The sequence below is a fragment of the Curcuma longa genome, chromosome 1 (genome assembly GCF_044706935.1).
Source record: "Curcuma longa cultivar G26 ecotype Majalengka, Jawa Barat chromosome 1, ITB_CL_G26_1.1, whole genome shotgun sequence".
NCBI classification, from domain to species: Eukaryota; Viridiplantae; Streptophyta; class Magnoliopsida; order Zingiberales; family Zingiberaceae; genus Curcuma; species Curcuma longa.
The window spans coordinates 22,914,501-22,936,523 of NC_133861.1; the positions used below are offsets into that span (position 1 = coordinate 22,914,501).

The 22,023-nt window shown below is 35.3% G+C and overlaps 2 protein-coding genes and 1 pseudogene across 2 annotated transcripts; 1 reads left to right on the forward strand and 2 right to left on the reverse strand.

Moving 5' to 3' along the window:
* Positions 1–113: 113 nt before the first annotated feature.
* On the reverse strand, positions 114–2,396 carry LOC141827460 (actin-like). Its single transcript, XM_074714713.1, has 5 exons — positions 2,326–2,396; positions 1,531–1,609; positions 1,015–1,408; positions 302–915; positions 114–212 (listed from the first exon to the last, which is right to left on the reverse strand). Exons 2-5 carry the CDS (start codon positions 1,588–1,590, stop codon positions 147–149), a joined length of 1,134 nt encoding a protein of 377 aa, XP_074570814.1. The 5' UTR covers positions 1,591–1,609; positions 2,326–2,396; the 3' UTR covers positions 114–146.
* Positions 2,397–4,519: 2,123 nt separating this feature from the next.
* LOC141841601 (uncharacterized) lies at positions 4,520–16,337 on the reverse strand. Its single transcript, XM_074729784.1, has 12 exons — positions 16,062–16,337; positions 13,535–13,603; positions 13,122–13,217; positions 12,840–12,964; positions 12,092–12,287; positions 11,275–11,450; positions 9,823–9,952; positions 7,292–7,452; positions 6,990–7,063; positions 6,789–6,885; positions 4,895–5,527; positions 4,520–4,790 (listed from the first exon to the last, which is right to left on the reverse strand). The coding sequence occupies exons 1-11, from the start codon at positions 16,323–16,325 to the stop codon at positions 5,320–5,322; spliced, it is 1,596 nt and encodes a 531-aa protein (XP_074585885.1). The 5' UTR covers positions 16,326–16,337; the 3' UTR covers positions 4,520–4,790; positions 4,895–5,319.
* A 2,626-nt stretch (positions 16,338–18,963) lies between these two features.
* Positions 18,964–21,079, forward strand: LOC141826362 (protein FAR1-RELATED SEQUENCE 5-like; annotated as a pseudogene).
* The last annotated feature ends 944 nt before the right edge of the window (positions 21,080–22,023 follow it).

Genomic DNA, 22,023 nt, shown 5'->3' on the forward strand with positions numbered 1-22,023 from the left:
ATTCATAGTTCATAAAGAATGTGATCCAACAAATTGACTTCCAAAACATATGAAAAACAAACAAGAGGAAATGTGCAAAACAAAAACAAAAAAGCAAAAAACAAAACGCAGCAAGAGAGTTCCACTTGATGCCTAGATCCAGAAAGTTAGAAGCATTTCCTGTGCACTATTGATGGCCCAGACTCATCGTACTCTGCCTTGGCAATCCACATCTGCAATTAAAATCAAACTATATACATCAGAAACTATGTAAAAGAAAGCATGATAGTTGAATATTTTAGACTAGAAAGGTGTGTTGCACCTGTTGGAAGGTGCTAAGTGATGCCAAGATGGAGCCTCCAATCCAAACACTGTACTTTCTCTCAGGAGGAGCTACCACTTTGATCTTCATGCTGCTTGGAGCCAAAGCCATGATCTCCTTGCTCATCCTGTCAGCAATGCCGTTGAACATGGTGGTTCCTCCACTGAGAACGATGTTTCCGTAGAGATCCTTCCTGATATCCACGTCGCACTTCATGATGGAGTTGTAGGTGGTTTCGTGAATGCCTGCAGCTTCCATCCCAATCAGGGATGGCTGGAAAAGGACCTCCGGGCAGCGGAACCTCTCGGCGCCAATTGTGATCACCTGTCCATCAGGGAGTTCATAGGTCTTCTCTACTGATGAGCCAGTCTTGGAAGTCTCCAGCTCTGTCTGGTAGTCAAGAGCAATGTATGAAAGCTTTTCCTTCATGTCTCGGACAATTTCACGCTCAGCAGTGGTAGTGAATGAGTAACCGCGCTCTGTTAGAATCTTCATGAGGTTGTCGGTGAGGTCGCGTCCTGCTAAATCCAGACGAAGTATGGCATGCGGGAGGGCATAGCCTTCATAGATTGGCACTGTGTGGCTAACACCATCACCAGAATCCAGCACAATCCCTACACAAAAAATTCATCCAACAAAAAGAAAATTTGCATATCTCATGAATGGGAAATCATAAAGAAAAATTTGTTGCCAATTTTAGTATAATTTTGTACCAGTTGTGCGTCCACTGGCATACAGCGAGAGGACTGCTTGTATAGCAACATACATCGCAGGAGCATTGAAGGTCTCAAACATGATTTGGGTCATCTTCTCGCGATTAGCCTTCGGATTGAGAGGAGCCTCGGTGAGGAGAATTGGGTGTTCTTCCGGGGCTACTCGAAGCTCGTTGTAGAATGTGTGATGCCATATCTTTTCCATGTCATCCCAATTGTTCACTATACCATGCTCAATAGGATACTTCAAGGTCAAAATACCTCGCTTGGATTGAGCCTCATCCCCAACATATGCATCTTTTTGGCCCATTCCAACCATCACACCTGTGTGGCGTGGACGACCAACAATGCTAGGGAAAACAGCCCTCGGAGCATCGTCACCAGCAAATCCAGCCTAACAAGAGAAAAATAGAATAGATATTCTTTTCATTTCTATAGTAATTTTGTTTATCGGAGTGTTTTTAACTTGGAAACTACTCAAGCATAAGCTGCATATAAATAAGAATCTTAATTTACCTTAACCATTCCAGTGCCATTATCACAAACAAGAGGTTGAATATCCTCGCCCTCAGCCATTGTCTATATAAAAGATTTCCTGTAAATAATGGATCATATTCACAAATTTTCATCATTTCAACATTTAATGACCATCAGAAACTCTAAAACCATTAGAGATTGGTCCATTTGTTCATTTTCCTTTTCCTAACAAACAGTGACATAAGGTAAATGGCTATTGTAGATGCAGCAATAACTTATTCTCATAAAGAAAATAAATTCTTGCAATTTTTGTTTTCGTTCTGATAAGTCAGTTTAATCAAACATCAGTGCAAGCTATTCTACCAAAGATGTTACTTTTATTGAAAATTGTAAAGTCAAATACTAGTCCTCATCAAAAATGCATGATAGTTTGGGAATCCAACCTGACAACCACCTCCCCAAAAATCATAGTAATACACAATTGCCAATCTATTGAAATCCCAAAAGCTTATATTGGCCGTCTTTCCTTTCCGGAAAAAAAAAGGCAACACATGCAACAGGTACACTACCGGTTTTACAGATCCCATTCTTCACGGAACTGAGAATGGCCATTTATCACATGAACGAATTCACGATCGAAGTGATACAATGCAACTGTAAAAATTAAAGCAATCTGTATGGGCATTTCAATCCTAAATAGAATTAACTAGAAAACCCCTTTCTGTCTCTGACCAAAAACAACTTTATCCCCTCCAAAAACACAACGGCGAATTGGAGAAAACGATAGAAAGCATGTCAATAAACTGCATGAGAATCGTAAGATTAGATGAATACCAAATGGAGGCAAGAAAAGGAGGACGATCGTGGAGTGCAAACCCTCGCTGCCTCTCGCCTTCTTCTCGTCGGTTTCGTTCGATTTCTTTCCTTCCAGGAGTGACTTATAATTATAAAAGGAGAATGACCCGCAGGAAGCGGCGTATGCAGGTATTCGCTCCGTGCACCGCTGCTACCGCGCGGCAAGTTAGCAGCAGGCATCCGCACATCGCGACCCGACTTTTATGCGACGACCATGATCTATTGTGTGGTCTATTATGCGTCAATTTTATCAAATTTGCATGTACTTGAAATTAGGAGTTTTGTCTTGTGAAATTAGTATAAGAGTGAGTTTGTCAAATTATCATTTGATTTATTATCAGATAATCATATAATTAAAATTATTAAATATAAAATATTATTAAATATTATTTAATTTAATTTTAAAAATATTATAATCTAATTTAATATTTATTATATTATTCTTGATTTAATTTGAGTTTAATTATTTTTAAAAAATAAATTAAATTAAATTAATAATATTATTATTATTAATGATAATATTTAGAAATGAAATATATTTAGAAATCTAATAGACGATTTAACGATGTGGGACTAAAAGACCTCGTTTTTTCCATATCCGCAAATGGTTTTAAGAGGGAGGGAGAGAATTTGTTTCATCCACAACTAGTAAATATGGTTGTATTTATAATAAGCTGAATCATTGATTCAACAGATAATATAATAATAATAAGATATAGCTAAGTTGAAATTTTGAACTTTATAAGATAAAAATAATAGACGTGAATACGTTTGAATTGAAATAAGATAATCAAATTTTGTTGAATCTCGCTAATAAGATAATTAAGCTTTTATATGAGCGCTCATATTATATATAATTTTTTGTTATGTGATGTAAATTGTTAAATTTTCCTCTTCTACCGATTTTAATTCTGTTTATATAAACATATGTATTTCTTTGTGTTGGTTATCTATTTTCAAAAAAAAAATCTACGAATTGATACGAGAGCATAATACGTTTGATCTTCACCAACACTAATCGTGAAATAAGATATGATATTTGTAATTGCATCGTAGTTGAAGTTGGAGCAAAGCAACAAATGCATTCCCACTTGTTGAAAGCACATATCTAGACAATCAGACGGTAAAACAAGTCAAGCTGAGCTCTATGATGTTCAAACTTGTTTGATAAAGTAATCAAATCAAGTCAAACTGAATTTAAAATAAATCAAAATTTTAAAATAATTATTCAAATTTAATTTTTTTTTATGAATTTGAACTTGATTCAAAATATAATTTGAACTCGATTCAAGATATCATTGAGTTATCAATTCAAACTTATTCAATTATTTAAAATTTTTATATTTTAAATTTATTTGATTAATCATTAAATTTGATAATATAAATTTATTTATTTATTTTTATTTAACAAGTTGATAAAAATTTTATTGATGAACATGATTCACAAATATTATTCATGAACATTAACGAGACATATATGTTCAAACTTATTTATTTAATTTAATAAATTATTTATTTATTTATTTATTGAATGAATATAAATAAATTCTTACTAAATTAAATATCAAATTTGTTCACAAACGTTTGATTCATTTACCACCCTATAGACGATCACTTAACTGCCTTTATGGAAATCATTTCATAGAGGTTTAGTACAATAATGAAGCTATAGAGTTAATCCCATTGTAATCCCATTGTATTCATTTCATTCTTAGTGTTCCATCGCATATAAGTTGCAGAATAAAAGAAGGTTATTGTTAATCAAATGGGGAAATTTTTAATGAAGCTGGACTTAAGATAATTCCTATTTGCTTCTGATTGTGCTTCTTGTGAGAATTGTGATTACTCCAACCCTGGTGAGAATTGGATTCTTGATTCTAGTTGTATGTAATATGTGTTCTCTAATTATATATAATACAGGAACTGATTTTTATCATATGAAATTGTAACTATATGTGTTGTGCTGATAAGAAATAATATATCTTTTTATTGAAATCACCATCTAACGGTCTCATACGATCGATTTCATAATCATCTGTGAAAAAGTAAATCGAGAAATTACAATTAATCACAACGGAAGAGAGTATTATCTCGATTTTAAAATTCGAACCCTTATCCTCTTATGTAATTCTGCTTCATTATAACTAACTCAACTATACCCCGGGAGCGAAATAATACATCTTGAATGTAAGGTAGTTAGCATTAGTACAGTCAAAATCAAATCAAGATGTTTGATACAGTTCCAAAAACACATGATGTGAGACACATCCTAAATTTGGTGTGTACTATTGTTGTTGTGATGAAAGAGAAAGAAAAAGTTTGCCCGGTGATGTCTTGTAGGGTCGTGATGCTACTTCAGCTACTCCTTGTCTCTAAGTAGTCGAGCAGACTACAGTTTAGAATAGTGCAGAACTTACCTGTCTACATGTTTTCTGAGGCTAATTCTGCAAAAAAGGTATCCCAATAAAGCAACCATAAGTTCCGAAATAAACATTAGAACGAGAAAAAAGATTGGGAAAAAAAGGGAAATAAAAAAAATATTACGTACGCAAGAATTAAGAATCATCCACCATTACAATGCTTTCTTCGGGTCACAAACTTATCTGACTCGGGGCAAAGTAACCAATTTGAAACAATAGAAGCAGTAATCATCAGTGCAATAACCACAAAATAGTTTCTCTAATTGATTTGCTGGCATGAGTCCAAGCTAGCCATCTCAAAAACACTTTCCAACAAATTTGACCTCCAAAATATCATCCTATCAAGTATCTAGGGCCTCATATCACAGTCGGTAGAACTATTGACTGGTTCCCACTCTACATTGTAGACCTCAAGAAAATGACAATTTGAAGGATTTACCCAAACCAGAAAAAGATCTTCGTACCTAATTCAAAGAGATTGATCCCAAGGCACAACAAAAACCTGCATCTGAATGATCAGTTTTGATGTAAAGTGCAAATGTGTTGTTATAACTCATCTTGTTCTGTTCCAACTCAAAATTTTATTTTGTGTTACCAGTAAGAAGCCACTAATCCTAAATATCAGGCAGAACGTGCATGTCAATACAAAAGCCCCATAAACAGAAGCTATGAGTGTCTGCTCAGTTCTGCCAGGAGAAATCCATCCTGGCACAGGTGCTTGTAGGCTAATGGATGCAAACCTTGATCCAGAGTAGTTTCCGCTGCAAAACAGAACCAATTATCGTAACAAAAAAAAAGGCAGAGCTTTCATAACCTGACATAGATTCAGATGGCTGGCAGTGATTAGTAAAAAATAACAGTTGCATTTATAATGACAGTGATTATATTCCTTTTTCAATCATAAACTCATAAATTACCTGACTGATCAACTTGAACAATTTCACTCATGGATCTAATTTATACCACCAAATATGTTCTTGCAGATTATATCTCTTTGAAAGGTAGCATATATGTCTGACCTGACTTTTGAGAAAACTCATTCTATGGTTAGAATTGGCAACCAAGAAATATATAACCTGAGACCAATTTAATTTTTCACTTTATCATTCAATTTGGTTACATATTTGTGCATGCATATACACAGTAATTTCTATTGTTATTTTAACAAAAACCTTGCTTAGAAAGTAGGTTTTAGTTGATTTTTTGTTGATATTTTATTTTTCAATTTTTAGTTTCAAACCAAAACGAAACTGACAATTTCACTAACAGTTTAGGCTAGGTTTCAGTTTGGATTCTTCAAATTGGAATAATTTGGTTTTGTTTTGATTTTTCTTATCAAACCAATAAACAAAACTGCCACACGTACTCTTTGAATACTCTGACATAAAACAGTAATGTAGACTGTTTGATGCTAATTTCAACATTGATCTAATTGCTCGAGCCAGCCCACAATTAACCCCTATATAAATCTGAAGGAGAAACATGTCTCTATCCCTAAGAAAGGCAACTTTCTAAAGTAAAAGTGGCAATTTTAAGGATTAACAATTGAAAACAACACGTTATCTTTCAATAATAGCTGGAACTAGAATAGCAGCTAGCTAAAAAGTCACTATGGCCAAAAAACAGTTCACATCCAAAGACTACATTAGATTGACTTCTAAGGTACAAACATCATACAGTAGTTTTTCAATTAGAAGTTAGTATATCAGTCTTGCCTAGTTACAGATAACCTCTAATGCTACTAAAGTTGTACCAAAGAACTTCCTGGAAGAGAAGGCATCTCAAGGTGCCCTTCCTTGACATTCATATATCAGAACTGTATATTAGATGCATGATATATCCAAACCTATGCAGAAGCTACAAAATACCTAGGATGTTAAATGTGTGTATGACACTTTCAATTGCTATATGCCAGGGAACTAGAAAATAACGATAAGTTTAAACTCAAGTTTAGATGACAATTAAATTTCACACGAGATGACTAGTGATAGTAGGCATAGCAAGTATCAAATATTTACATACCCAAACAAGTTCCTCATGTAGCTCCAAAATGAAGTTTTTCTGCCCGAAGTACGGGTATTTCTTTTCTTGAAGAAGTTTTCCTTATCCTGATGCATCCCTATCAAAAACACCCAACAACAAAAATAAAAAACAAAGCTTACATATAAGAATATTTATATAAGAATGAAATTTCAAAATTTTCCACTAGATAGTCCACAATACCCTTTGATCCAACAGAACTATCCTTGGAAGTTCTGAAAGATGCCAACTTTTCAACAAGCAAACGCTCTTCCCCACTGCAACAGTTAGAATGATAATTAATAGAGTGAAAAATTCAGTCATCAAAATATTGATTCCTAATCCTGCATAATTGTGTTTTACGCAAAAAGCATATCATGGATAAACTTAATTCCATGGATTCTAGCAACATTCCTTCCGAAGAGAAGTGTGTAATTGTCCAGATATATCCGTATCAATAACAGAGACATATTGTAATGGTAGTGAATAGCAAAAAAGACTCCAACCTGATATGCTTTGGGATCTCCACCTTTATAAGAAAATGATGATCACCTCTGACCGATGGTCTCCTACAGTTTGGTATTCCCATGTTAGCAAACTTCAGTGTCTCTCCTGGTTGAGTACCAGAAGGGATTTGAAGATCTCTAAGTCCTTCTACTGTCTCAACCTGAAATAAATATATCCAAACTAAAATTATGAGAAAATAAGTAAATAACTAATAAAGAGTAAATAAAAATGATTCTCATATAAGAAAGTTGTAATTTATTTTTTCTTTCATAAATATTTATTTGCACATACCTGTCATAATTCAAATAAAAATCTTTATAGAAGTTATTTTATTAATTGATTGATTGCCACCTGAAACCATTTTAATATCTTAATTACCACATCAACCAGATTATTAAAAAATGGTAAAAAAATAAAAAATGGAACAAAAATCAAAAAACCATAACCTTGTTTCTGTCTTCTTAGTTTTTGTTTCAGTTGTTAGCTGCTTATTGTTGAATTTTTATTTATTTAAATTGCTCATCCTAATTATTAAATTTTAGATGATCAAATAAGTTGAATTGCACCAACTTTTGGCTTTGGGGGTAACATTGAGGGATAATTAAAATTTGGTTGAGTTCATCAAGTAGCCAAGGAGATTAACTGAACTCAATTTGTATATCGACTAGTTTAAGGTTGGACCAAGTTTATTCTTGAGCTAGACTGGTTTAGACGTGCTTGCTTGGGTTAGTAGGAAAGTTGATTTTCTTAGGAGAATACAAACTCATCTCCTCTCGTCTCTTCATGTAGCACTCTTCTCTTAGTTACTATTAGACAAATACCTATCTTTTAAATTGCTTTAGCTTCCATGCTACGTATTAGATTTTTTATGTGGATACTTGTATGTTTTTCTTATGTCATAGATAGAGACTACCTGATAACATAAGCACAATGGTTAATAAATAGTGATATAGATTAGTCCCTCAAATTAACTATTCATTAAATGCGAAATTGTTATATCATGTGGAAAGATAAAATGAATAACGTGCCTACAACAAATGGCTGATGTAAATGGTAAAAAAATTGCTAAAAAGTGAATACTTCAAGATAAGCGATACTCAAGCTCCTAGTCACCAATCAACTCCTCATAATGTCCATCATGTGTGTGTGGCCAATTATTGAATGCTTCACTATATTGCTGTTTATCACCAATAAGGGCAACAACCCACGTGTTAAATGACATTATATTTATATACCCTATAGACTTGCCTTTGATGATTCAATGCTTAATACATATACATAAACTTGCTTTAAAATAGGTACACAAATAAGTTAACTTCAATACACACAAAAGTGTATTAACTAATAAGTGATATTAAGATAAAAGGCTCACTGTATGTTCAATAATACTTAAAAGCTGAAAAATGAATATACGTTTTGACTTTTTGAAATCTTAAATAAGATTATATTACACCATGTTCTTATTGTCCTCTAGATTTACAGGCAAAGAATGGTTTTTAAGACATCGTTTGGTTCCACTCAAATCATAGAGTTGCTTAGAGATACCAAGACATCCTGGAAACGGATTTTGTTTCTACACATGTTGTGCTTATTTTACCATATGTTTAGTGTTTTGATATTATTACACATGCTATGTACTTTCGTTATTGAAGAGTACTTTTTGTATAGGATATTTCTTTTAATGGGGCATTCTTGTTTATAATATTTTGAGAATTAAACAAAATACAAACAATACTATATGGTATTAGATTGCTTCAAGTTGATACCTATTTCTGTGAATTGTGACCTAAACAAGCATCTCCTTATACGAGTCAAGATTGTACCAAGGCATGACATTTACTTATATAGATTTTTGAATTATGATAATATTTCTTTGAATTGGAAAGTTCTAAAATTTGTATGGTCCCACACAATCATTAACTTATTTTCAATTATATATAATTGACTTTTTTATATATTTTTAAATATATTTTACTTAACATAATTATATAATTGAAAAAATGAATGTTTGATAAATAAAATATTATTAATATATTATATTATTTCTGGATTAATTGCCTTGACTGATTAGAACAGTTGAACCATAAACTTCAACTTGTTAACTTTGGCAGTTCAAGCACCAATATACTTTTCAAAACATTGCTTGCAGGAACTGACAAACTAAAATAAATCAAGCAGCAAATGAATGTACAAAATTATATATCAGTGACATCATAATTTTCTTCAATACCCCTTGGCTGAAATTAACAAGAGAATCATTACCAAGTGAAACAATTTACTCAATACAAAAAATCAAGAAATCACCAAAGCTTTACTGTAGCTTTTCCAGTAGATCAAACATTTATATAATACAAAAAATAAAGGATATTAATAAATATTGTTTAAGACAACTCTTAAACATTCTAAGCATTTACTACTTAATAAAGAATGAAAAAACCATCCTAATCGTTTGACATCCCAGACAATGACAGCAGCTTACTGAAGAAGAGGTAGTATTACCTCTGCAGAAATATATTAAAAGAATACTTACTTTTGTTACAGTTCCCAGAATTGCTTCGGTATAATCTATGCTGACTTCTGAGTATAGATTGAGACCATCTCTTCTAAAGCCTGGTTTTTCATCGACATGAAGGAATAGATAAACATCACCAACTACATTTCTGCAAAAAAATGATAAATGATAATCAAGAGTTCCACGACTGGCTTGTTAGCCTTTGTTGTACGCATACCAAATATATCATACAAAATTACTAATAATAGGATTTACAACACAAGACAAGTACAAATATTCACACACCAATTATTTAAAAGTTAAAATTTGATGAACGGTTATACTAACCATGTCATTCATATAATGCAACACTGAGAAAGGATGAACAGTTCATAATTGTGATCATTGCTTAATGCAAAAAAAGAATAACATCCAACATGAATGATCATTAAGAGCCACAACCCTCCATGAAATTTCAAGTATTAAGGCCTTCTTTGGCAACTGAAAAGTTTCTATTTTCAGTTTATAATTTCAAGTTATTAAAAATAAAAAATAGAAAAAAAATATTCATCACATCATTCGCCTCTAATAAACTTAAATGTGTAAAAAAAAAGTTCATTCTAAGTATTTGTTTTATTTTTGTTTTCAACTTTAAATTCTATTTTAAGATAATTTATAAAAAAATTCTAGAACAAACAAGGCCTAATATTCATGAAATCAATACAAATATTCAAATTTTCCAAATTCAACTTCATGATTTTTAGCGTACTCTAGCTTCACAGAAAAATCAATGACATGAAGAAACCAACAGACAGTGAAGAGGCCTCAAGCTTCTTTAGACAGTTTTTCTCACTATGTGTATTATCTTGTTTTTGTCACTATCTGTAGACTGTCCTATCCTAGATCCAAAACAAAAAGACATGATGTTACTTACTACATGATAAGAAGTATCCTACACCCAAGAGAACACCTTGCTATAATAACAGAAAAGCAAAGGATTACATCTTTCTTCCCCCTTTTTCCCATTCTGCCAGATTTGCATGGTTGCCCACGTACTATACCTTAGTTCCAATTTTATCATGTGAGAAACTCACTCATAAAAAGGACGAAAATTTCTCTAATAGTCTTGACTTTTAATGAGCTAAAAGAGTCGTTGAGAATACAAGAAGCACCATAATGCAACATAATGGTAAATTGAGAATGATCAGCTGAAATACATTAGAGTAGTGCAGACACACCTATTCTTTTCATTATTCTGAAAGCAATAAATACTGGAGTGAAACATAGCTAAATGCATAAAGACATACCTATTGTTTTCATAGCCAGATTTCTAATAATTATTTCCATAACTCATTCAACCCAATAAAATATAAAAGGATTCTGACAGAAAACAATCATTACAAATAAAGTTACAGAACACGTATATAAAACTAAAACCAAAGGTGGTCTTACTATTATAAACATATAATCATGGTTCAACGACATAATTACCTTTTCTTATCATAGTTTCCCTCTCCCTTAATCTTAACTGTATATCCATCATCAACACCAGCAGGTAAATCTACTTCGATGCTTTTCTGAACTTGTATTTTTCCTTCTCCACTACAACTTCTACAGAAATCAGTAACAATCTTGCCATTACCACCACATTTTGAACAAGTAGATACCTAAAAAACATATGTCAATGTATATACATCAGACAAGAGAACTCAAAGCAAATGAAGTGCTTTTGAGTGCCCTGAAACTGTAATCACGCAATGCTTGATCTACATATTGCAAAATCTTGTGGGATAAAAGGCATCCCACAATAAATAGCATTTAAACAATATCTGTCAATATGTATAACAAAGTATAAAAAACTTGTATACCAACTTACCCATGGACAAACCTGTACTGACCATATGAAACACGCATTTATATTTTATAATCTATTCATTGAAATAGTGCCAAGCATTTTTACAGCATGATATGTATTAACTGACACGATTGAAGATTAGCATGCATTAATTGATAACTTGATAAGATATTGATATCAGTGCTATTTCAAGTCAACATTGTCACAACATTGTTTAAGGTGTGACTTTGAGAGGATCATGTTAAGGAAGAGAGCAATAACACAGGTGTAGAGCACAATATATATGATATTCATAGTTGAACCCTATCAAACATTTGTACATTTCTCAAAACTTTCATATTCTTCAATAGTAAAGTTCTATACGAATTTACACATGTTCACAATTTGTAACAGACATAACAAGAAAGGTTACATGGAAGGAAGCCTTATTTCAAAGAATTAACTTTACTTCACCTGAGATACTATTCCAAATGGCATTTTCTGTGAATTCATCACTCGGCCCCTACCACCACATTCTTTACAAGACTTTATGCAACTGCTAGACTTTGCACCTGTGCCATTGCACTTGTCACAAGTTTCAAAGTGGGTAACATTTACTTTGCGATGGCATCCAAAAACTGATTCTTCAAAGCTCAAAGTTAAGTCATCCCTGAAGAAGAAACATAGAAACACACAAAAGTTTGTAAAGCCTCCAAATACCAAAATAGAAACAACAAACCAACACTAAAAAAGTATGAGCTATTGTCAAGCAAATAACATCCTCAGAGAGGAAGTCTGCAATTGAGTTGAGCTAGAAATTTCTTAAATGGTTCTTGAAATAATTTCTTAAATGAAAAACAGAGTGAATTTGCAAAGAGAAAAAGTTTAAGTACTAAAAGGTTAATTTTCTACATTTTTTGAAAAGTTAATCTATTGAAAAAATGAAAAACAGAGTGAATTTGCAAAGAGAAAAAGTTTAAGTACTAAAAGGTTAGTGTCATAAAAAATATCTACTACTTCATTTACAATCAACTACTCCACATTTTTTAGTTTCCTAAGCATTTCATAAGTAATTTACCAAAAGGAAACCAGGACTTGGAAAATGTAAATAACAGAGGAAAAGCATATGTGGCAATGTTCATATCCAATAATAAACAATTAGCTCCAGATTGAACCTGGAAGGTAGCACAAATTGGGAAAAGCTAATAGTGTAGCGAATTACCGAATATCAAGTTCCTGATCGTGACTGAAATGTGAGTTGGTACTCAATCCCCCAGGATATAGGTCACCTCCAAAAAATCTACTTGAGTCACCAAAGAAAGCATTAAAGACTTCAGTAGGATCTACCTACAAAATTGTAGATGGGCAATCAATAAGTTGCTTCATGCATACATCCATAACATGTAATCATGTTCTTGCATAACTAATTACTAAGAAATGAAAGATACTGATATACTGCAATTCCTATGTAATAGGACTTAGAAGGATGTAACAAGATTCTTACTCCCTGTGGGCCAACACCTTCTGCTCCATATTCTCCTTGTAAGCCTGCTTCACCATATCGATCATATATAGATCTCTTTTCTTTGTCTGATAGGACCTACAAGGATGATTGGTCACTAGAGTGCAAAAAAAAAAAATAATGGAAGGACAACATGATCTCAATTTAAAAAATGAAAACTGAAACTAAAGGATTTCGAAAGTACACATAGAACAAGGAATAATTTCCTGTTTATTAGGTATTTTTTTATGTCAGTACGCTTTGATTGGCTTATCAATTATCTTAACAAACTACGTGCAGAAATATCAAAGTTCATTATTATGTACAAAAACCAAAACATTGAAAAAAATATGCATTAATTCATCTTGTAACCTGACCTGTCCACAGTTTATAAATATCATAGAAAAAACAACTACCTCATATGCAGCACTAATTTCTTTGAATTTTTCTTCTGCTCCAGGGTTCTTATTCATGTCTGGATGATACTAAAATACAAAGAAAAAATATACATTAAAATAGCACCTGATAAGGTTGAAAGAAAATAACATAAGCATTTAACAATTCAAAGTACAAAATTTACAGCACAAGTAATAAGTTATAAAAAAATCACAAGCTTTTGCAACTCTTAGAAGATGCAATGCAATATCATAGTGATTACGTCCATAGTCCATACAAATTTTTTTCGGTTCACGTCAATTGATTGATGAGAACTTTAAACTGAACCAATTAGTCGAAGTGATCATTTAAACTTCTTATGTATTTTAAACTCTTAGTTTTAGTATATTCATGGACTGCTATCAAAAAATTTAGTTAGCAATCCTAGATTTCTGATTCTTGATTAGGTGACATTTTCATTCCAGTACTTGATGAGTGGCATTGATTCTACTTGCTACTTGCATGAATCCATAATTAACAATAGGGTCCATTTTGGGAGCACATATATACACAACCAACTAAAGCATACAATCGAATGGCCTAATGACTGTATTGGTTCTCATCCTTCTTTAATTTTGTAATTTTACTGCCTCTAAAACTTGTCTTCTCACCTCCATTCCTATTTTTGTGTTTTTGTTTATATCAGTTGTAGACATAGTCAGGGACAGATTCAGAAATTAGAATTGAAGGGGGCTTGAACTTAAGATAATAAATTATATGTTATTATCAAAAAAATATAATATATATATATATATATATATATAACAAAAAAAGACATTATACTGTTCAAAAAAGTTGTGCCCTATGAGATTTTGAAATATAAAATTCATCTATAATAGAATCTACATCTATATCTTTAGTTAAATCTTGTTTAATATAGAGTGTCAAACAATCTTCAAGAAAGTCATCCTCCAACCAATCAAATTTCTAAAATCGTTTTTTCTGAAACTGGCAATTCTGACTTCCAAATTTGTACCCGGATACTCCAACATATTTTAAATATGAACATTTTATCTCATCTTGTACATTAATATGATATTCACATATCTATTTCCTTTTTTCCAGATCACGTTCAATATAAGTAGAAGATGACTGATAGTTGTCGCTATGAGAGGAAATTGAAAAAATTTGGACACAATTGGAAGACTTTCAGTAGATTGATGTTGCATTGTAGAGACGGTAGGAATTAAAGTGTTTTCACTAGTTTGACAATCTCTTTTCTTAAAAAAAGAGAATATCAATGTCTTTCCTTTCTTGCAGTAGATTGATGTTCTATTTTGAAATAGTACAAGTTATATCCCTAACAAGTAAAAAAATAACTATCAAATAAATAAACAAGTAATAGCCAATCAATTTGGCTCAACCACAAGGATGAAGGAAAAGAGAACAGAAGTCTTATCCTTTTTCCAACAATCTCAGCTAGCTTCGATGACAAGAAAGGCAAAATAAGGGTTGCTCTTGTTGGAGAGGAAGAAGGAATAGGGTTGTTGTTGGTCGACTAGAAAATAACAAAAGGAAAGGAAGAAAGAGGGATGCTCCTCTTGAGAAGAGGAAGAAGAAAAGAGAGTTGTTGTTGGAGAAGGAGAAGAGAAAAACAACTAAGCTATGGTTGGGAAGAAAAAAATAAGGAGGAAGAAAGAGAAGAAGAAGTTGGCGCGTGGAGGTTTGAGCATGAGGCGGTGGGAGCGAGGTTGCGTACCTGGAAGAGAATAAAAAGAAAAAAGAAGAGAGAACAAGTTTTCTAAAAAATTTCCTAACTTGATTTAAATCGATTGAGCCGATTGAACTCAATTAAACTTGATTCGACTATAATTTAGCCAAATTAGACCAACATACTCCTTATCTTCGCGTCTACCCAATGGATTTTGTTCGACCCCAATCCAATTTTAATTCAGCACCTTCATTTCGTGTCTGATTCATTTATTTATTTGTTTTGTTAAAAAAATTCAATACTTAACAAAAATTATATAGATAATAAAATATAAAAAAAAAAAGCTCCCAAGATAGCCCCTAAGTGCATCTGTCTCTCTCTAGACATATTTAAAGGGTAGTCAATGCAGAGTCTTGGAGAAAAGTCGGACCACATTGGATCTATTAGACATGGTCATACCGCAAGAGGCTATTTCCACTACTCAAAACTGTGAATTTTACCATTGCGCCGGCTCCCCTTCTAGTATATAGAAAAAAATGGAACAAAGAACACTTTGCACAGTTGTATGAATCAACCACACTGTTGTTATGCGTTCAAATTTCAATGACCATTTGTTCTCTATCAAAAAAAAAAGGAAAGAAGAGATTAATGAAGATTCAACAACGGATTATTGAAAGAAACGTATTCATGGTATTACAATTTCAATGTTCTCGTTGAGCAGCTGTTGCTCGAGTAAGATATTCATCGTGGCATAATCCCAGAAAAAGAACTTCTTTCCTTTTGATGTTGGAAACGTGCACAGTAATCAAAACATTTTTCTCGACAAAGAAGATGCTTCGGAAGCGCGGAAGGTTTACCTTGCGCGCAAAATTCCTGTAAGCACTCTTGATCTCCTTGAGGGTAGCACCCCTGCTCAAGTTCAGAGTCGCGTAGTAATCCGCCGTCTTGGCACTGATCGGGGCGCATCTGCGTCGGCGGCTGCTCGACCTAAAGAAGAAGCTCTGGGAGCCGGCGAAAGGCAGTGATCCCGAAGAAAGGAAAGCCAATTCCATCCCGCGGCGCGGTGTGCGCAGCGAGAAGAATGGTACAGAGGAGAAGGGATGCACACGGAGAGTTGCCATGTCCGCGCAAGGGCGAAGGATGAACTATGCAGAAGGTGAACTATGTTGTAAGACGCAAGAAAGGAATAGAGCTAGAAAAGGTATCCATCCCTATACAGAGCTTTTGGACCGAAATTATCAGCGGCCCGGTCCAGCTTCGGCCATGGAGAATTTTGAAAAGCAGTGGCCTTAAGCAAAAACTATTGAAATCCGTCACTACCGTCTCACAGTTATATATAAAAAGATAAATTATAAAATTATAATTATTTATTACGAAGAAAATATTATTTCAATTTCATTAAAATTCAACTCTTCCAACAAATACTCCATAATAATCAACTTAGTCACGTCCTGAAAATTAAAAAGTAATGGACGATCTGCACATATAGGGCTAAATAGTCAAAAGAAAATTTTTATGGTATTCAAATTTATATTTAATAAGATAATAAAGTCAAATCAATCAGAATGTTATTAAATTTTTAATTTAAATTTTATTTAATTATTTTAAAAAATTTATTTTTAATAAATTTAATATTGTAAATTTATTTATTTATACTTTCATAAAAAATTTATTGATAAATATAATTCACAAACTCTATTTATAACTATTAAAAATAAAATATTTATTTATTTAATTAACTATGTTGAATTCTTACCGATTGAAATATTGATCATAATATAATATATATATATATATATATATATATATATAGGAAATTGCTATCCTGAGCACCGATTTCCTGAGCGTCCGTGAGCACTTCCATCCCGGCCATTCATCCGATCGCGCGCTCAATCTCAGCCGTCGATTGCACAGTGTTTCTCCTCGGACCTCCGCCGCTTCCCGCCACCCGTTCATCGTCGTCCGACCACCGTCGGCCGCCGGACCGGGCCCGTTGGAACCGCAACTCGCCGGCGGTCCGTCGGTGGCCGGATTCCGGCCGCGATTTGGCCAGAATCCGACCGATTTCGGCCGGAATCAGCCAACAGTGTCTGTTGGCCGATTCCGGCCGGATTCCGGCCAAATCGCGACCGGAGACCGGCCGCGGTCGACGCGCCGGCGCCGTGCACGTCGACCGCGGCCGGTCTCCGGCCGCGATTCGGTTGGAATCCGGCCGAATTCCGGGCAACAGCGGCGCCAGCCACTGCTGCCGTGTTTCGGCCGGAATTCCGATCGGATTCCGGCCCAATCCGGCCGAAATTCGATGCCGGAATGTGCGCCGTCGAGTTGCGGTTCCAACGGATCCGGTCCGGCTGCCGACGGTGGGTGGACGGCGATGAACGGGCGGCGGAAGCGCGCGAACGTCGGAGGAGTGCGCACGGGGCGCGTAAGAACCCGGTGCTCAGGATAGACGAACTATATATATATATATATATATACAATCCTGCTATTATGAGCGCCCTGTTTGAGCGCCTCCTGCGCGCCTGCTGACGTGGCGTGTAGGACGTGGCTCTCTTCGCGTGCGTGGCAACGAAGCCGCAACAGTGATTTCGAGTCCCCGAAACCCAAAATAGAGAAATCGAAATCACGCCTGCTCACGAAGCTAGGTTTTCCTCCGCAGCTCCTCGACTCCGGACCCTCCACTCGCCTCCGACCCTCTTCTTCCTCGACCGCCGCCGAAGACCCGCGCCGACCCTCTTCTTCCTCGCCTAAGGTTTTCGGCGATCGTCGCCGTCAACCTCCACGCCGCCGCAGCGAAGAAATCCCGCCTCTCCTCTTCGCGTGCCCTAAACCCATCGCGTCAACCTGCGACGAAGCCGTCAACCTCGCCGTCAACCTCCACGCCGCCGACGGTCAGCCGTGGCACCCGACCTCTCCCTTATGCCGCCGTCGCCTTCGTCTGGTCCACTCCGCCGTCGCCATTCTCTACTCGCCGATCCTTTCTGCCAAGCTCCCGTCGGCTAGGGTTATTCTCCCGTCGGCTAGGGGTTTTCTCCCGCCGGCCGCGCTGCTCGCCAATCCTCCTTTCTGCCACCCGGACCCTCTTCTTTCTCCTCTTTTTCATTGCCACTCCCTGCTCTAGGGTTAACCTAAGCTTGGATCTAAGGCTTTATACAAGGCACCGATCAGAGGTTTCCATTGGCTTCGATTTTGAAGCAGAAGCAGAGGAACGAAATCCTGATTTAGAGCAAAGGAATTGGATCTGAGGTAAGGCTGTGGATTTTGGTGTTGCTTTGTTTTAATTAGTTCTGCTTTGTTGGATTAGATTGAAGAGGAACATGATCAGTGTAATTAATTGGGTAGAATGTTGAGTTACTATGGGTTGTGATTATTTTAGAATGTTGAGGATTGATACTGTTCGGTCCTTACTGTTAATTCATTGCTTACTGCATCCATCAGAGTATTAACCCTTGGCATTATGACTTGCTCTAATAGTTCTGATAGTTTCTTATTTTTTTTAGTCACAAATAGCTTTTACAATCAAGGAATTGGGAATGTACGAATTATAGCCTATTGGTTCAGTTTGTATTAAACAGTGTGGTATTATTTGTTTCATTAGTATGTTGGCATCTTATGGATTCTATCTGAAGTTAGGAATAGTTTCATTAGTAATACCAGTAAACTATATGTGATTTTTTTGTTTTTGTCCTATACTAATCTGTGTTTTACAACATAAACAGGCATATATCAACCTGCTCAGAGTCCCCCTAATCCTCGGCAATGGAAGGAAATTACGGTCATGATCAGATTTATATTCCCCAAGTTGCAGATGATCGGAAGCCCAAAGTTGGTATGGAATTCTCATCTCTAGATGAAGCATTTTTGTTTTATAACCAATATGCACGAGAAGCTGGTTTTAGTGCAAGGATGAGCAATAGCAAAAAAAATAAGATTACAAATGAAGTTGTATGGAAGAAATTTGTTTGTTTTAAACAAGGTCAAACAGATAAAATGAGGGATCAACAATCTACGGAAAGAGCCCGCAGTGATACTAGAACTGGTTGTAAGTCACATATTTCATTAGTAAAAGAACAAACTGGACCTAATTGGGTTATCAGTAACATCATGGAGAGTCATAATCATACACTCTCGACTCCTTCAAAAGTACATTTGCTTCGCTCACATCGTCATATTTCATCAGCAAAGAAAGCATTGACTCAACAATTTTCTGAGGCCAATGTGCCAACTTGTCAACAAATGCGAATTTTTGAGATAGAGTGTGGGGGGCCCGAGCGGGTAGGTTGTACAGAAAAAGATCTTAGAAACTTTGACCAACAACAAAGAGATGAACTAAAGGGTATTGATGCTGAAACATTGATTGAGTTTTTTTGCATCTGAGAAGGAAAAAAATTCAATGTTTTTCTTTGATTATGAGACTGATTCAAATAACAGATTTAGTAGATGTTTTTGGGCTGATCATGTATCAAGGACGGCTAACATTGTATTTGGTGATGTAGTTGTATTTGATACGACATATAACACCAATAAATATGGGTTGATTTTTGCACCATTTGTAGGAGTTAATCATCATCATCAGACAATTCTTTTTGGTTGCGGTTTTATAAGTGATGAAAAAAGTGATTCCTTTATTTGGTTGTTTAACAAGTTCATAGAAGCCATGCCTAAAGGAGCACCAAATGTGATCATTACCGACCAAGATCTTGCTATGACAAAAGCTATTGCACAAGTTTTCCCTAATACGGTGCATCGATATTGCTTGTGGCACATATTGAATAAATTTTCAGATAAATTACCTCCTTTGATTTTTCGTGATTACTATCAAAGCCTAAAGAATGTCATTGCAAATTCTACAACGCCTGATGAATTTGAGAAGTCATGGGAAGATGTTGTCAAATGTGCTAACTTACAGAATAATGATTGGTTGTCATTGATGTATGAATTGCGACAAAAGTGGGTGCCAGCCTATTTTAGCCATGTATTTTGTGCTGGAATGTCAAGCAGTCAGAGATCTGAAAGCTCACATGCATTTTTTAAGAGGTACATATCAAATAAGAATTCATTGATTGATTTTATTATCCGTTTCAATAGGGCAGTGAGACATATAAGACACAATGAATTAGTTGCTGATCATGTTGATATTAATGAGCATCCCAGGACTAAGACAAATTGGCCAATGGAAATTCAAATGGTTAAGGTGTATACAAAAAAGAAATGGTTGGAGTTTCAAAATGAAATTAGTGAGAGCCATAGTTATTATGTGCAACAAGCATCTATAGGAGAAGATTTAGTGATTTATAATGTGATGAAATTTCAAAGTTGTTCTTCTTCCAAATCAAGATTACTCACTCATGACAAACAAAAGGACTACATATCTTGTAGCTGTAGAAAATTTGAGTTTGAGGGCATTCCATGCAGGCATATGTTAGCCTTTTTTCGCGTCACCCAAGTCTTTCATTTACCTGAACAGTATATACTCAAACGATGGACACGAGATGCAAAGGTTGGAGCAAATTATGTTTTGGGGGAAGATCAACTTTCCATCAATGATCCAAAAAAGTTTTTGATGTCAAGGCTTTCAAGGTTATCCTATAAAGCTTCATTATTAATTGAAGATGCATCTTTGACTGATGAGGGGACATCTTTTTTGGAGGAACAATTCAATTGTATCCACAGCAAAATTCAAGACATGAACATTAGTAAAACATGCAACATTGGTAGTCAAAGAAATAATTCCATGGATGACACCCTTGGTATTATTGATCCTTCTTTAGTAAGAGCAAAAGGATGTGGAAAAAGATTGAAATCGGCAAAGGAGAAGGCAATCTCAAAATCCAAGTTATGTCATGGATGTGGCCATCAGAGGGGTGTCTCATGATAAGCGTAATTGCCCGATTTTGAGCTGAATCAGTTTAAGTTGGGCAATGTTGGTGATCTAACGTGTGTGAATTGAGTTCACAGGAAAGTCCAGGTTGGAAGACTTGGCAAATGATGAAGTCCCGGAGGCGCGGCCTCTTGGCAAAGGTGAAGTCCCGGAGGCGTGGCCTCTTGGCAAATGTAAAGTCCCGGAGGCGTGGCCTCTTGGCAAAGGAAGACTTAGCACAACGAAGTTGAGGGAAACGTCTCAAGCTAGTGCAAGGAAGGACACGAGGCTTGTGAAAGACGTTTGAAGGCTTGTGTCAAGACTAAGAGTTGAAGAAGAAGCTGAAAGAGGAGTTTCAGCTTGGTAGTCAACTGGAATTGTGAGTCAGTCAACTGATCAAGAGTTTCAATCGACTGAGATTGTGATTCAATCGACTGATCAGAATTTCAGTCGACTGGACTGTAGTTTCAGTCGACTGGATATTGACCAGAAGCATATCGAAGCACACAAAAAGATCAGTCGAGTCAGCAGTCGACTGGTCGAGTGATCAGTCGACTGGTAGACTACCGTTGGGTGACAACTGGCCAATTAAATGCAGATTAAAGAGCCGTTAGAAGTCCATCAGTCGACTGGCCTTAGGAGCAGTCGACTGATGCCAGAAAACTTATAAAAGTGCAGTTTGACGATTGGAGAAGTAGCAGTTCATATTCTTTCATTCTTGCACGAACTCCAATACTTGTCTTTCTGATTTCTCTTCCTCTATACTTCACTACCAATCTTGTACAAGGAAGAGTTCGATTTGTAAAGGTTTCTCCGCCTTCAAAGTGCTCTTTGAAAAGGAGAAGTTTCATAGTGGAAAGATCGTGTGGTGTGTGTGGATCCTTGGATTAGTCACCTCGTTGAGGTGGATACCAAGTAAATCGACCGGGTTAGCGTTTGGTTCTTTGTGATTTATCTTT

Excerpts from the sequence above, each read along its gene's own strand:
- LOC141827460 (XM_074714713.1), bottom strand. The coding sequence starts at position 1,590 with ATGGCTGAGGGCGAGGATATTCAACCTCTTGTTTGTGATAATGGCACT. Across the intron at positions 916-1,014 it reads TGCCAGTGGACGCACAACTG|GGATTGTGCTGGATTCTGGT; the intron begins GTACAAAATTAT and ends TTTTTTGTGTAG. Across the intron at positions 213-301 it reads CACTTAGCACCTTCCAACAG|ATGTGGATTGCCAAGGCAGA; the intron begins GTGCAACACACC and ends TTTTAATTGCAG.
- LOC141841601 (XM_074729784.1), bottom strand. The coding sequence starts at position 16,325 with ATGGCAACTCTCCGTGTGCATCCCTTCTCCTCTGTACCATTCTTCTCG. Across the intron at positions 13,604-16,061 it reads ACAGGAATTTTGCGCGCAAG|TATCATCCAGACATGAATAA; the intron begins GTAAACCTTCCG and ends TTTGTATTTTAG. Across the intron at positions 13,218-13,534 it reads AAATTAGTGCTGCATATGAG|GTCCTATCAGACAAAGAAAA; the intron begins GTAGTTGTTTTT and ends TCATCCTTGTAG.